We start from the raw sequence: 16334 nt of genomic DNA, 5'->3' as shown, positions 1-16334 counted from the left end.
TGTTTAGTCAGGAGAAGTTTCCTGCTGTTAGTGTGTATTCCTTGGATACTTATTCATCTAAGAACTGGGAAAATGTGTGCTTCCTGAGCTGCCATTTAAACATGGGAGCTTTACAAAACAGGAATGATGAAATTGCTCCCCTGAGCACCCTCAGCTTTGCTGTAGCTACAGCTAATGGCGCCTGTTGAATCTGGGTTTGGTTCAACTGGAGCTGAACACAGCCACATCAAAGCCTCTGCACCCCCGCACCGAGAGGGCCCATCTTAAGCACAGGTAACTTGCAAAAGGTGCTGATGGTGCACCTTACATCAGCCTTGATGCCAATACACCCTTGTCACTCAGGGAAGAGCCTTGGGAACAGCTATTTCTGCATTGCTAATAGGAGCAAAGGACAGCCAGCAAGTGCTTGTGCACCTGAAGCCTAGCAAGTGAGAAACATAAACCAGTTAAGAGCCTAAACACAAGACTAGATTCTTCAAGCAGTTCTGCTGCTGAAGCTATTTGCCTTTTCACTGAAGACACACTTACAGCAGCAAACACACCTGCATAGTAATGATTATTATCAATCAGCCCTTCACCAAGCCCATGAATGCAGGTCACACTCTCTGTATGCTATCTGGCTAAGGGGGCTCAGATCTCCAGGGGCATCCACCACCACCCCTGCCCTTGGCAGAGACCCTCTGGAACAAGTCACAGGGCAGAGGCTCAACGCTTTTATTAGTGTATGCAAAGATGAGAAGTTCTGACAAGGGAAGTACCAGATTCAGCCTTTTCCTCCCCAGAAGATGGAAGTGATTGCATAAGCTCTCCCTCCCCTTTGAAATGGAGCAAGAATAGTTAAAGACAAGATTTTTTCAGCTTCCTCTTTTTCAGTATTGACACCAGTGGCTAATTCCAACTTCTGGGGGTGAGGAGGAAGGCACTGAAGGTTCTGTCTGTCCTGTTGGGCCCTGGCTGGAGGTTCAGGTTAGCATTGGAGCAATGTGGTATCAAGACAGGGCATCAGACCCAAGCTCCAGCTCCAGCCCAGCTCTTCCAGCAAGCACCTTCTCTGTGATGTGCAAATTGTCCCTACTGGCTTCTCTAAAGGGTGGAGAAATACATCTCTACTTGTTTCATTCTAGCCCCATGAAATCATATTAATATTAAAAAGGGGAATGCCCATCTCTAGAATTACAGCTCAAGACACTTTTCTTTAAAGATCTGATGCACAAATTAAAAAGATAATTATTGTGGCAGCAAATGAAGCAGTTATGGAGCTGCATTAGCCATTCCTGCTGCTGGGGTTCTCTGTCTCCGCTACACTAAAGGATTTAACTGACAGAATGGGAGCAAATCAGTGAAATTCTCATTCAAAAAAGGTGCAGCACCAGCTCTCACAGGAACCAATTCCCAGCTCTGGAATTATTTATGTGGGCAGTAAAGGAGATGGGATGGTGGAGAGTAATTCCCTGGGTAATTTCCAGGTTTTATCTGGAATGCCCCATGACACTACATCATCTTCACATCTCTTCTATCATTTCTCAGCACCAGCCAACACCAAACAAACAAGAAGTCCCCATCTAAAAATGTCACATTATGGCTACCGTGGAAAGGGCAAGGTCATGTGCTGACAGATTCCATTTTAATTATATGGGAAAAAAAAGGGGAACAAGATGGGAGAACCATGTTCAAAAACACTCGAGTGAGTTGATGAAAGATTTGCAGCACAAGTTCCTTACCCAGCTTACCTGGAAGGAATTGCTTACCCTCAGTGCTGCACAACTGTCAAAATAAGCATATTCATATCCCTCCCAGGTTCAGCTGCAGAATGCTTTGATATCCTTTTGATGAAAGGCTCCATGTGCTGCTGTTTCCCCAGCCAGCATCTTCTTCACATCGGGGTTGGGATGCTATTTAATGCTTATTAGAGGAGAAAAAAGCAGAAAGCAAAGAAGCGAGGAGTGCCTTTTATGAAAGCTAATTTCTGAGGCCAACCCACATGTCCCACTGCTGGCTAAAAGCCTCTTGATACTAATAACTCTGTCTGCTCAAGCTTGCAATAGAGAGTTTTAATACAGCATGAAACCTTCTATTCGATACTGGTAGAGGCAAGGAGATAACTACTCCTAACATGCAATCTGGGACAGTCTAACTATGTTTTACATCCTTCAAATTCCAAATGCAAACAAGCCATCTTTTTCCTTTGAAAGTATGCATTTTCCAGTCAAAAGCCAATGAGATGGTAATATAAAAAGTCAGACCCAGGCAATGTGGCCCACATGCAGAATAGTGGGAAGGAAGGAAGTTCACACTGACAAACACCTTCAGAAGACCTCACTCATCACAACTTTGGGTTCTGAATGTTCTCCTTTTTGATTAGAGACAGGTGCTTGTGAAGTCCTTCAAGTCAAGTATAACCCAGAAATGGTGCTGTGCAATTGTACTAACACGCTAACAGACACTTTGGACCCTGGTGAGCAGAACTGATAACATCAGAGAGAGAGCAAAGCTTTTTACTCACAATTAACTCCTGTGACAGTTAAAACCTTCTGACCGATCAACACTGTCCAAGGGAGATTTTACATCGGCCTGCCTCCTCTTTAGAAATAAATAGGTAAAGGCTGGTGCAGCTTTTGATGTGTGTTTGAAGACAGAATTCCTCTGCACAAGTATTTTAACTACTCAGATGTACAGAATAATGGGTAGTCTGCACATATTAGAAAGTGTCTCGCTAGGAAAGGACTGCTGTACTATCAGCAAACAGCACAGACCAAATTAACCAGATGATTCATTAAAAACTCCAAACCAACAACAAAGCTGGCTTGGAATAGACAGTTACTTCTCTTCAAGACAAACGTGTTTTTCAATGGTAGCTTCAGCCAGTGTCAGATCTTCACATATTGCAGAGCAAAAAGAAGCTCTGAAATGAAAAAACACAGCATTTTGAACACAAGATTAAAAAAAAAAGAACCAAATAAATGGTTTCTGTGATTCAGTATCAGTTTCAGAACAGAACAGAGCCTTAAATATCTTCTACTTTTAAGAGAAAGGTACATGAATGCTTCTCAGAAGCAAACTGGTAATAGAAAGCCACAGCCAAGACCTGCAAACTAATTTCACTCCTGATCAGTTTCCAGTTTCCTTCCTCCTCCTCTCTCAGCCTGACACCAGAACACCAGGTTTGTGGTTCAAAAGCACGAGACCACGCTCTGTCAGTCACCTGAGTGCAAGTGAACTGTGGACAATGTAAAGGGTGAGAAGACAACCTCAGGCTTCAAGTACAGAGAGAACACAGATATATGGTAACAACCCAGCCTGGATGTCACACATCATATAAAGCACCCATAAGGATTGCAAACAGGAAACTTTTATAGTCCTGCTGCAGAGACAAAAGAACAGTTTCGAGCAGTGACACCATATAAAATCCAGAAATGATCATGAATTCACAGCTTTTTCCCTGAGTAATAGCATTACTGAGGACTCAAGAGGCAACCTTAACCATATAACTAAGCTCTAAATACACAAAGAGCCTAGGAACCTAACAGGTCAGTAATTACAGCAAGAATGGGGCAACTATGAACCTCTTGAGAAGTCCCCTTGTATTTGTTCTGACTCTCTAGGCTCTTAACACCTTTAATACATCTAGCCTAATGTTTCTAACTGTTGCACCACAACTTGGACCCTTCATAAGGGACTGTAGCAATAGGTAATCGGTTCAAACTTAAACAGGGGAAGTTTAGGTTAGATATAAGGAGGAAATTCTTTACTGTAAGGGTGGTGAGACACTGGAATGGGTTGCCCAAGGAAGCTGTGAATGCACCATCCCTGGTGGTGTTCAAGGCCAGGTTGGACAGAGCCTTGGGTGCCATGGTTTAGTGTGAGGTGTCCCTGCTCATGGCACTGGGGTTGGAACTGGATGACCTTAAGGTCCTTTCCAACTCAAACCATTCTACGATTAAAAGGAGGATGGTAAAAGGAGGATGGTCCCACACTATCAGCAAGTTGATTAAGTATCTAGTAACAGTATGTGATGGCACCAAACTCTATGGGGTTGCCCTTTGGTTTCTAATACTTGACTTAAATGGACTAGGAGGAGAGGAAGAAGAAAGGAAGCATCAGAATCCCAAACTCTTTGCAATAATTTGGGGTGTACTTGCTCAAGACCATCTACAGTGTTCACAGATACAATCAGTGCATTCATCAGCTTGCAAAATCAAGCGTAAGGTCTTCTTAACCACAACAAAATAAAAAGAAGTAACTGAAGTGATTTTACAAACTCAACTTGTGTCTGTTACTGCATAATCATTGAAACCTCTCCTGTAGGTATCTGTTACAACCAAGAGTATCCAAGTAAAAGCAAAGAAGTAATGGTAATTTAAAATTGCAGTCTGGAATATGTGCTTGTAGCAGTTTTTATCAGTTACTTTACTGTAAGAACTTAAAGAAGGCCCCCAGAAAAATCTATGCTAAGACTTTATTAGTGTATGCAAAGATGAGAATCAAGTTATTCTATTTTAAACAGAATCATAGAATGGTTAAGCTTACTCTTATTTTTCTGAATTCTTAATTAAATGTCCTTATATCTCAAAATTTTAAGTCCATCAAAAAGGTGCTTTTTACTCTCTTCCTGGCCCAGGATCTGAAGCCCCTGGAAGAGATGACAGTAAACATACCTCAGACTATACTTCCTCCAAACTCAGGTTCATTTGCAGCCTTGGTTTTGCTGTTACTAAGAAAGCCCTTTCTGCAGAGCCTGAAGACTAGTAAGCAGGAGCAAGCTGACTGCAAAGCCCTGTGAGACAAATCATGCAAACAGGCTGAAATAAAAAAGAAAATGTCTTTTGGAAGGTATGCAGAACCTTTTTTCACTTACAGCAAAAGAAGAAAGTATTTACAGCAGAGAGATGCTGTTCCATTAGCAGTGTCTTGCTGTCAACTGCCAAGCTGCTAACTCTCTTAAGGACATGCATTGCAGTATCAACTTGAATGCCTGTGGATGTGAATATCCTTCTGAAACTAAATGAGGATATGTCAGTAGGATTGTTCAAAATTGCTTCACATAAAGTATCTGTGGTCACAATGATTTGAAGAAAACTGCTTATAATTTTATTCTAAGCATATAAAAAGATAAGCATGAAATAAAAAGTTACATTTCCTTAGGTAATTCACATGTTACAAAAGCAGTATGAATTGCACTGTGCAATTAAAAATTACCTCTATCTTAAAATAACAAGTAAATCTGTTCTCATATAAAGATCTCTTCCCAACAGCAAGGTCTGCACATCCAGGTGACTGCAGATATAAAACAATGTTCATTTCTCCAAAGGCTGAATGCACCATCACTTGTCTCCACAGGCTGGGCTAGGAATAAACGTTCACATCAAAACTGCACAAGCAGAAACTGCAGTTAATTAACAACAGAAAATTACCAGCAACATTAAATCCTGGTTACAAGTTTTATCTGAAATGAGCTCAGTTTGTCTTACTTGTAAAGATCATGTGAATAAACCACAACCTAATGCAGAGAGAAAGGAAGAATTAATTTTTACTAAAACAGTGTCCTGAAAGAAGCAAAACACTGAATCACTGCAGCTGCTAAGAGATCACAGAAGTGGGTTTAGCTTTGGCTGTCATCAGCTGATACGACTTTTTAACAGTACTGAAACATACATCTAAAATTTTGCTTGGTAAATATTACTGTGAAAGAGATTTTTCTTTCTATAAATACTACCCTCGTTCGTACAATATTAATGTCTAATCCCTGAAGAATTACCTTCATTAGAATTATGACTAAGATATTCAGTTACTTAAATTTACTTTAACAGTTTTATCTCATTTTTACTGTGTATTTTGATTATTTTTGTTTTGAATTGCTTCCTACTTTTTGCATATCCTTTCCAAACACAAGTTTGGCTGTCCACCCACGTTGTCAAGGTAGTATTTCAGACTTTAGACCTTTTAAGCCGTCGGAGTTTTAACTTCCTGAGACCATTTTCAACTTCTTTTTTCCTTTTCTGGCTAAGTTTCTCTGAAGGCACAGGCTGCAGCTCTATACATGATGGTGGCATCACATCTTCAGGGGTTGTGCTTGGCTCATTTTGGCTTGTCTGTGCTATACTGTTCCTCACAGAAAGAGGCTGGGAGAGGTTTTTCTTTAGTGACTCCTCATCAGATGTAGCCTTTGTCATATCTTGCTTAGAAAACAACCCAGAATTAAGTGGGGTCTCCTCCTCCAAGAATGGACCTAAACAACCATCATCACACTTACTCATCTCTGTATTGCTAGGAATTAAAAGAGTCCCTTCAGAGGATAAGTTTTCAAAATGCTCTACCTTTTCTTCTGGAGCACAGGTCTTTTGTTGAGCCTGTGTTTTGGTCACTTTTTGACTTCGCTTTGGACCTAGCAGTGCTGATTCAGAGCTACAAGGAGAGTTCTCACTCAGAAGACTTGACTTCAACCATTCCACAGAGCGAGGTTTTTGCTGGCTGCTAACACCATCTGGCTGTCTCTGATTATTTTCCAGCTCTAAAACAGGAAGCTCCAAGTTGCTCTCAATTGTATTTGTGCAGTCCTTTAGCAGTCCTGGACTCCTCCTGCACGTCACTTCAGATTGAGGGCTGAGAGAAGTCTGAAGGTCGTTCTCTCTGTTCCCTGTCTGCGAGTCCACTGAGCCAAGGGACACCTTCTTGGAGTCCTTGCTGATCTGAGGTTTGCTTGTGTTACTTTTCTTTAGTTTCGTCCTTTTCACACTGCAATAAAAAGGAATTTTGTTCTTAAATTAATTTTCAGTCTTCCCTTCTTACAGCCTCTGAAGCACCGCTAGGCCAATCCTCTTTCCAAATATGGAAAAATCTCCTGTATATCACCTTGACAAGCAGTAATGTTTGTCTAGTGTGGATAATATCAAGTGTTATCCATCTGATTTTCCACTGCACTAGGGGAATCCTATTTATCAATGACTAAGATATGAAGGAGTTCGCATTCTATTCCAAGAGGCAGAACTAGATTCATTACAGATGTTAAAGGTCAACACAGCATAAGTATATTGAATTCCTTCCCAAACTGGCTAGATAAAATAGCATTTCATAAGTGCCTGAATGATTTCAAACCATTCCCATATATTCAGATGCATAATGTGTATCTAAAGAATACAGGGGGGCAGGCAGGGAGAGGCAGCATGTGCCTCTCTCTGTGAGAGTTTCTAATCCCTATTTTAGAATGCTCCTCCGGAATTTTTCCCAGGCTATTTCAAAGCATTACTTTAAAGTTAACCACTACTCATCTAGTATCAAGCCCATTCATCTGCAAGGACTTAGGTAATGCAAGTAGATGATATTCTAAAAGGAATTATATAGGAAAATGGGATTACAAGGGACCTGATGGAGTGTGAGCACATAAACACTCCTCAGCAGCGTGTTACCTGTGTATCTACATTTCACATAGGCTGTAAGATTAATTTTATACACAAGTCCTGAAGCTGTATTTTCAGTCTACAGGTATTACTGCAGATTATCCCAGGCTGCTATCCCACTCTCTGCTGCTCTGATGCTGAACAGCATATCTAACTCTTCAGAAAGAGGGCTCTTGTGAACCAGGCAGAGCTGGCATATCTCCAAATCTAATCTCATTTCTAAAGACAACACAGATGAGACAACATGGGTAAAAAGAAAAGCTACCAGGGTTCACAGCAAATCCCTGATTCTGTAGTTGATTTGGGGCTACTGGCAACTTGCACAAAAACAGCATCCTGGTACAGCAGAGGACCAGTGTAATGTTCAGCTGATCAATTAACCCTCCCCATCCACTACACCAGGGACACCCTTTAACTGTGAGCAAAGATCCAGACTAGTATCATGGTACAGTGCAGACTCTCACAATGAGCAAAAAAGTGTATCTGCAGTGTTTTCCATCAGATTCAAACATCACATATTTATTTTGGCTCAGGGCTTCATTCAAGGAAAAAAACACCCTGTTTTGATTCTGCCTAGCACTATGTGAGATATCTACGTGGGTTGTAATAGCTTTTTTCATGCCATACAAAACAACAATGATCATTTTATGTGCTCATCCACACTGGAGTAAGTAGTCTGCTAGTAATCTGAAATAATATTTTGTAAAGGAGATCGTATTATCTGAAATTTTATTACATGGGCTAGATCCTATTTATCCAGATTTCACCAGACTATAAATTTAACACCTTAAAAGAAGAGTGACATACATTTCTTTCAAGATGCCTTGCTTTATTTGTTCATTCAGACTAATCTCCACCTTCTTGTTCTCAGCAGATTCAGTAAAATATTCAGACGTCCTATTGGAAAGTTCTTCTTTCTGCTCCAAAAGAAAACACAGGTTTAAAACATGACACACCAAGCTATGATTATTCAACATAAAGCTCCATTTCTAATACTAAGACTTACAGATGTTCTTTATTATTTTGATCTGAGCAGTCTAAGAGAAAGAGAATTATTTTTCATCTTTTAATATTGGGGCGTCTAGGAAAAGTTCCCTCCCCTGTCAGACTCCCAACAAACGTATTTCATATGCTAAATTATCCCGCAAACAAACAAGACTGTAATGTAAAGGATGTAGCTTTCCAAACCCTCTGAGGAAACTGTTGGCAAATATTTGACATCTTTGTGGCTCAAACTGTGACAAATGCCAGGAATCTCTCTTGCAGACAGGAGCATGTTTGTCAGCTTTTTTTCTGAAGAGACTGACTGGCGCAGTGGTCATACACTTATTCTCAGAAGAATTCCCATGATTTTCCATACTTACAAAACATAGACGGAGTTTATTTACACATTTCAGGAGGCAAGGGTTAAAACTTTTAATACTAACTTTCAAACGCTCACAGCTTGGAGTGGTTGGCTACTACAGGACAACAAGGGAATTCTTTCTGGTCTCAGCTAACAGCAGCACCATGGTTTTATATAATATGAGATCGGGGCAAGAGGGAGGGAAGGAAAATGCTCTTTTTCTTCAAGCTGTGAGCGTTTCCTTTCACGATGAAACAATCTCAGTCAGAGCAGGGCCAGTTTCTGACTTCACTATTAAAAACTATATACTCAAAAAAAAGTACTACTTCAGAGGCTATGGAGAGAAAAAATGTGGCAACATTAGAGAAGGGGCTTTGTGCATCTCCTTTTCTTGATATCGCTTTTCTCCATCAGCCTGCATGATGCAACTTCTGACTGGAGCTCATCAAATGGAGGCAGTGCTTATTTATACCCTTGCTCCACACTGTGAAGCTGGCACATGAACCAGATGGCACAAAAGAAGCGAAGGAAGTAGAGAAAGACTGCGGAGGCGCAAGACCAAAGCATGTACACGACCACTGCCTGACACAGCTCTAAACCTGTCACTTAAAGGCACTGAAGCCCTGCCCATTTGTGTCTGTATTTCTGTTTAAAAGGAGAGGGGATAAACCTCACTGCTCTTTCCAGAAGACTAAGCCAGTCAAAACAACTTCCTGTTTTCTAAGCAGAAAAAGGGTAGTCAGGCAATGAAATCAAGCTATTTTGACAGTTTCAGAAAGACTTTACAGCTGTTCTGAGCCATCCTTTCAGAGGCAAATTATGCAAACTTCTTTGTGTATACTGATAGATGCAAGTTCTGTCCACTAATGGTGCAACGTGCATTTACAGCAGGCAGAAAACACATGGGACATACATGCAGTGTGATTTCAACCTCAGAAATCAAGCCTAACTAGTTTATTCTGAGGGATTAATTGCTGCTTCTATTCTAGTTAGAGGTATGGGCTCCCCTAATTTGACTAAACACGTTTTCATCATATTTTGTAAACTATTCAAGAAGGGAGCATCATTAAGTACTTGAGAGCTCTGCCAATTTTCAGAGAAGACACTCTTAACCGTAACAAGTATAGAAACTATTTGAATTTCCAGTAACATTCGCACAACTCAGCCTGAAGGATCTTGCACAATCCCTCTGCTGCAAAGCAGCTGGAGAGCACTCTTACTTAGCCAGAGAACAGGAGAAGCATTTGAGTTTCTGCTTTATGGTAACTGTAAGGATAATTCTATTCAATCTTCTTCAAGTCTCCACACAGTGCATCAAGATAGGATTGCCACTCCATTAAAGCAACTCTGGTATATGTGGTAAGCAATGTGATGTACAGAATCCAGAGGGCTGGGGACAGTTCCTGTCCACAAGTACTCACTACTGCAGATAAAGAAGAAACCTCAGTTCTGACTTGCATCTGATTATGACTGTTGCCTGGAGTGTACCATCACAGCAGGGTGTCAAGGACAGACCCTGGAGAGAGGCAAAGATGACGAAGCTCTGTCACTTGTGAGTTGAGTCAGACTGGAGTTAATGGTCCAGAGTTGTAGGGTAACACATTCCCTCACTACGCCATCATCAACCTTTTATTTTGGTTTCAAGTAACTTATCACATAAAGCAGTGACAGAAAAGGGTTAAGGCATTAAAAAAATTAAAAATCAAAATGATTTATATGTGAAACACTTCTGAACATGCCCTCTAAGTACAGTAGATTTTCCCCTCGGAACCACACCCTGTAAGTGCTGTATTTTGAGAGCTGAACAATTAACATAAGGCATATGAGTCAGTCTTTGAAAGACTCTGTGGGAACCAGAGAGCCTTTTGCTATTAGGAGTGATGTAAACTCCCTAAGGCTGGAATAAGTCCACAATAGAAGGCAGAGAGAGTCATAAATAACAACAATGGGCACCCCATATACTACTAAGACACTCAGCCATTATTGGTGATACTTCCTTTATTTTCTTTATTAGACTTAATAATTTTAGTTAATTAAAAAAAATAAAACAACACTGCCTGTTTTGGGAATACTATTTATTTCCTATGGGAACTTTGGGACTTGTCAAAGAAAGAAAAAAAGCTAATCTGCTCTCATCCTGTCTAGTAATCCCAAATTCCTTTTAGGCAGTGAAATAATTAAAGAAAAATATTCCAGGCATAAAAAGGAGGACAGCAGAAGCAGACATCACATAAACAATGACACCATGACAGAGAAAAACGTCAAAGCCCCGCCAGGCTTGTGACTTGACTCTGAAAGAGCTGCGGGGAGGTGGGATCGCTGCTAACAAATTAAAACCACATTTCTTGGCAAATTGTTAAAGACAGACATATTTACATTTGTATAGAGACTGGGTGGGCACAAAAGATTAAAATGCTTCTTTAGCCCTTGAACTGCCAAGTTCTATTAGAAATATGTGCTCTTAAAATCCTAGGGTAAGCTCACTCCTTTTTGTCACACAAACTCAGCAAAGAAGCGTCTCCAGAAACTGAGCTTGTTACAAAATCTGACTGCTCTACCTGCTCATAACACTGGCCTCTCAAAACCTGCTTTTAAGATCCTTAGTACTTATCCAAAGAGTTGTCTGGGAGAAAAGTAAAAACCTTTATTACGACCTAGAGAAAAACTTTAATCTTTTACGATCTTACTCAATTTACTACCTCATTCAAAATGAAGAAGAAACCCTCAAAACATTAAAAGCAGTGACTGCCATCTGCAGCTCTCTCCAAGACAGCTGAATTCAGCAATACAGCATTAAATATCTGGAAAAGAATTACTCATGGATGTGGCAATTGGGAAGAATCCTTACAACTCCTTATCATGAAGGATCATAGAATGGTGAGGAGAGGGAAGGAGTTGGCTTTACACTAATACTCATGAGATATTGGTTTCAATGTCTTTTTCAGTCTGATGTTTGGGATGCTGGGTTGAAAGAAAACTTTCCAAAGTGACTAATGCTGCCACCTTTAACACCTTCCATTAAATTCCACACTTTCTAGCTGTCTCTTGCTCTTCTCAGGGTAACAGTTGCACATGCTTCTGTACCAATAAAGTAACACTAAGGGATAATTAAATCTCGTGTCTGGTTAACACAAAAAAACCCAACAAAACACAATAAAACACACATTGTTTCTGAATTGCATTTACCAATGTGGCCCAACTTGCTCATCAAAAACACTTAATAGGAAACATCAGTGGGTCCAATAAATCAAATATAGTGTTGGAGTGGCATGTGGGAGGGAACTCTGAATATAATACTGTAGACAAAGCAAAGAAATAAATTATTATCTCAGCACACACAAGTGAATAAAATTAGCACAATGAATCAGAGAGAAACACTTATTTAGAGGAACTTTATGTAAGCTTATAATTGCATGGTTTCTTTTAACGTCACTGAGCAGTACCATGAGCTCTCCCATCTAAGATAGTCTTTAGGTTTCAGAATAGCTCTAAGAGATGACTGGCAGATCAGAGAGGTCAGACAGGACTCTTTCCAATCTGATAAACAGAAAACAGCTCCTAAAGCAAGTGAGCTTGGCAGGGAAGGACAAATCAGATACCATAAATCCAACTGATACAAAATTGACAGAGGCAGGACTTTGGGTTTAGTCTTCTGCCCTCTCCCATCCCACATGAAGGAAAAGCTTCATGATGCAAATTTTTCTGTGTTTCCAGTGTAGTGATGCATCTGTCCTAGCAATTCTACTTATGAACTGCTACCACATCATAAAACCTTCATAGATGTTTTCCAAGAACAAAAATACTGGATACTATTCTCACTCTGAAACACAGTTCTTTGATTGGACTTGCAGAATATTGCTCTACAGTTTAAAGTGGACTGTTTTGCTCTGTATATCAGTAAGTTCCAGTAAAAAGCATTAAGGATCATTCCATGTTACACATGGGAGTACTGATTTTTCATTTGAAATAGGTAATTTCAAGAAATGCTGGTTGTTTAAAAATACCTTTCTTTTCAAGACTGAAATTTACGAAATAACCAGAGAAAAATGCATATTTCTGGCATGGGGCAAAACTGTACAACCTACCCATGGCCTAGCACAGAAAGGAAAATCTCCTGGATCTTCATTATCTAGTACCAAAATTCATTTTGATTTAACACCATGGATCTTAACTATTAAGTTTTTGCTTGTCAAGAGTCTCTATGATGTGTACTATTTAGTCCAAGAGCTGGCCCAATCTGTTCAAGCCTCTGAAATACACATTCCACTTTCTCCTTTCTCAAACTACGAGGTGTGAACCCGGGTTTCTCACTCAATACGTAAGTCTTGGCAATTCCAAACATTCCAAAGGTCCCTCAAGCATCATCAAATTAGCTTAAAGCATCTGACTTCCATGAAGAAAATGCTTGCTTTAGAAGTGTTTTGTTTGGAATTTAATTGGGAAATTCAAGTTTTCTGGGTTTGCCTGCATTTGAACACTTGATAGAGGACAGAAAATGGGAAAATAAGCTGTAAATGGCATAAACCAAACAAACTGTGGTACTGCACAGAAAAACTAAAGTTTCAGGAAGACCATTGTAAATATTGATACACATCTGAAACACAGATAGCAAGAACATCCATAACACTTTCTATAGCCACAGAAGGTGCTTCTGAAACAAATTACTATTTACATACTGAGAAGCACGTGATACATGCTCTGTGTATGTGCTTGAAGGCAAAAAGCCTTAAAATTAATGTTAAGTAATTAAGCTATTAATCATTCTGATTTTATATGCTGATCCTACAAGACTCAGATTCTATCTTCAGAGAAAGTGTCCACTGATAAGAAACAGAAGCAGAAGCAATAGCTTTGCAACCAAAATGACTTCTCTCAATGACACTGAAGAAAAACGTAAAGCATATTAATGATGAATCTTTAGGTTTTTAAGAAAAACAAGGTCTAGCCTTTTCCATCAATTTTAAGGTTCCATTTCTAGCAGTTATAAAAGAGGACATGTGAGATACTCATGTGTCATAGTTTAAAAGACTACTTTATAAAATAAGAACATAGCAATTTTATGTGGAGCTCAATCCCTTTATCTGACTTACAAACAATGAAGGAAGGAATCTACTACTTGGTTGTCCCAAGTAGCCAAAAAAACAAGGCACTCCTGTACCCTGTACTACAGCTCTTAACAGTCTGACATGAGGATTCTCTATCTACCTACCAAATCTAAAGGGTATCAGAGCCAACCAGCAGAGATATCAAAATACCTATCAGTAACAGTGGAATACAATTTGTATTTATCCTTCCAGATGGATTATACAACATACCAGAATACTACTTAGAGTACATAATGCATACAACCAACATGATTCATATACTTAAAATTCAACTGTTACAGAGAAATGTGAAAAAAGAGCACATCAATTTTAAAACCAACTGTTCTCTTTATACAATCACAGTAGTGTTTCACATCTGTAGGAGATCTTGGAAAGAATAACTAATACTCTTGATCATGTTGGGTATACGGAAGCAAAATACATAAAATAGGCAGAACAGCACAGCCCAGGAGACAATCACTGTTCAACAATTTAGTCAATGTTTTAGCTTTGTTTCCAAACCAAACACCACCACCCTAAAAATCCCCAACATTTTTGGGCTCACACTGGGGATCTGTCCCTCCAAATAATTTCAGATCATGACAAATTGTTCAGAAATTCTTCTGGTGAACTTTATCATCCCATATTTCAGCTTACTGTCCAGTCAAGTTATGAAATTCCTATTAGTTGTAACAGATTTCTGTAGTAGGTTAAAGTAGAGATTGCTCTTTCAAGCAATTAAAAACATCCCTCAAATACTCTTTCCCAACACGAACATAGAGAATTATTAATCAAAAAATGAAGCAATGGATATGTTTTAGGTCCCAGAGTCATCAAAATCTCACAGATGCACAGCAGCTAAATCAAACCTTTAGCTTGCTGCAGGGCAAACCATTATTGCTGCCAGCTTTCTACCATGCCTCTTTGCTGGAAGTGCTCGTCCTCTCAGAGTCTGCAGTAAGAACATCATTCAGTGCAAAGTCTGGAATCTCAGCTCACATCCGCATTAACCACCAGCATAAAATGTGACAGCAAGAGAGTGAGAGAGAAGAAAATAAGGAGGTGAAAGGATGATGACAGATGATAATATCTTAAATTACCACAAGCCTTTGACAAATGAGATCTTGTGAATGCTGCTAAGTAGTTACATTTAAATCAACTGAAGCACTCCTATAAGAAGCAACTACCAAAATCAGTAAAAGACTACCCAATTTGTCCTTACTTTTTGAAGATTGCTTCATATGGAAATAATTTTACGTGCTTAATCATTTATAGTGCAGTTCCAGGACTTTCTGTATTTCTGCTATCCTTCATCTAGATTTTGCACAATGAAAGGTATATAATCTTCTATTGAAGAGGTATTCAACTTACTTACTGGCTAAGACAATTTAGGTATTACTTTAAATTTCATTCTCTATATACTCTAATATTCTGTCTGCTTTTCAGATAAACAATGCTATGGAGCACAGATTTCTCAAAGCACTCATAGCAATATCTTGGCCTTTTCCCAGAGAGCACACAGTTAATGCACTCAGTGCTGTGCATGAGCACTGGAATTGCTCTTTTCAGTAAAAATACTGTGCATTTCTCAACAGATTATTTTCATTTACAGTCCTAATGCCACTATACCCAGCTCTGTGAGGTTTCTCTGAAATTCTCCATAGCTTTCTTCAGTCTTGACTAATTGAGGTAATTATGTCAGATTTCATTTCATCATTTGTCCACCTCTCGGGATCATTAATGTAACAAACAGCAGACAGCTATTAGACTTTTGCCATGCAGAAAATAAATCAGTCAGTTTGCAGGCTATAAGAAGAAACTAAGGCAAGTTCAGACAAATTTCACTGAGGCAATTCACAGCATTACTGCTCTCAGGTATCCTCCCTCTCCTTTCGCGGGAGGTTCCTACCCCCACTGCTGTTGGCAGAAGGGAGCACACACACACCCCAGCTGCTCCCACCTGCAATTCAATGCACCAGCTTAAAACCCAGGGAAGTTTGGTTTGCATGAATCCACAAGACTCTGATATGCAGCAAGATGAGATGCAGGCACGCAGCCCTTTTGGCAAACTGCTATAGGAGGGGTAATCTCCAAGGAGAAGAGGCAGACAGCTGGGACAAGAGGCAATACTGTAAAACTGCCATAGCTTTCTTCTTTATGACCAAGTCAAAGATGTTAGTATCATTAATTTGTGATGTAGTTTCTCAGCGAGTGCAGGCTCATGATTCAACCTAATCGAAAGCTAGCCTAACATTGAAAGGGAAGTCTCAGCCTTACCCAACACATAGTCCTACCAAGCCTCTGTAGCAACACTAGCAGCCGCACAGTGAGAGCCTGACCAAAGTGATCCACCTGAAAGCTAACCATGAAAAACAACAAAGTAACCCCAAACAACAAAAAACCTCACCTTGTTTTCAGAGGGGTCAAGGAATTAACCCAGCTCCCCACACATGCCAGCACTGACAGACACAAGAATGCTTGGGTAAGAGAAGGCAGGAGGGCCTGCATGTT

General features: G+C 39.8%; 1 protein-coding gene across 2 annotated transcripts in view; it reads right to left on the bottom strand.

The window, feature by feature from the left end:
• Nucleotides 1-5065: 5065 nt before the first annotated feature.
• The window catches only part of SLX4IP (SLX4 interacting protein), a 77440-nt gene continuing 66171 nt past the window's right edge, over nt 5066-16334 (bottom strand). For both annotated transcript variants that reach the window (XM_031047604.2, XM_034061273.1), the window contains 2 exons: nt 8202-8311; nt 5066-6732 (listed from right to left, as the gene is read on the bottom strand). In XM_031047604.2, coding sequence (XP_030903464.2) covers nt 5925-6732; nt 8202-8311 — 918 coding nt within the window. In that variant the 3' untranslated portion in view covers nt 5066-5924. The remainder of the gene's footprint in view (nt 6733-8201; nt 8312-16334) is intronic.

Source organism: Melopsittacus undulatus, chromosome 3 (genome assembly GCF_012275295.1).
Source record: "Melopsittacus undulatus isolate bMelUnd1 chromosome 3, bMelUnd1.mat.Z, whole genome shotgun sequence".
In the NCBI taxonomy this organism is placed as follows: Eukaryota; Metazoa; Chordata; class Aves; order Psittaciformes; family Psittaculidae; genus Melopsittacus; species Melopsittacus undulatus.
This window is presented reverse-complemented; position numbering and strand designations above follow the sequence as displayed.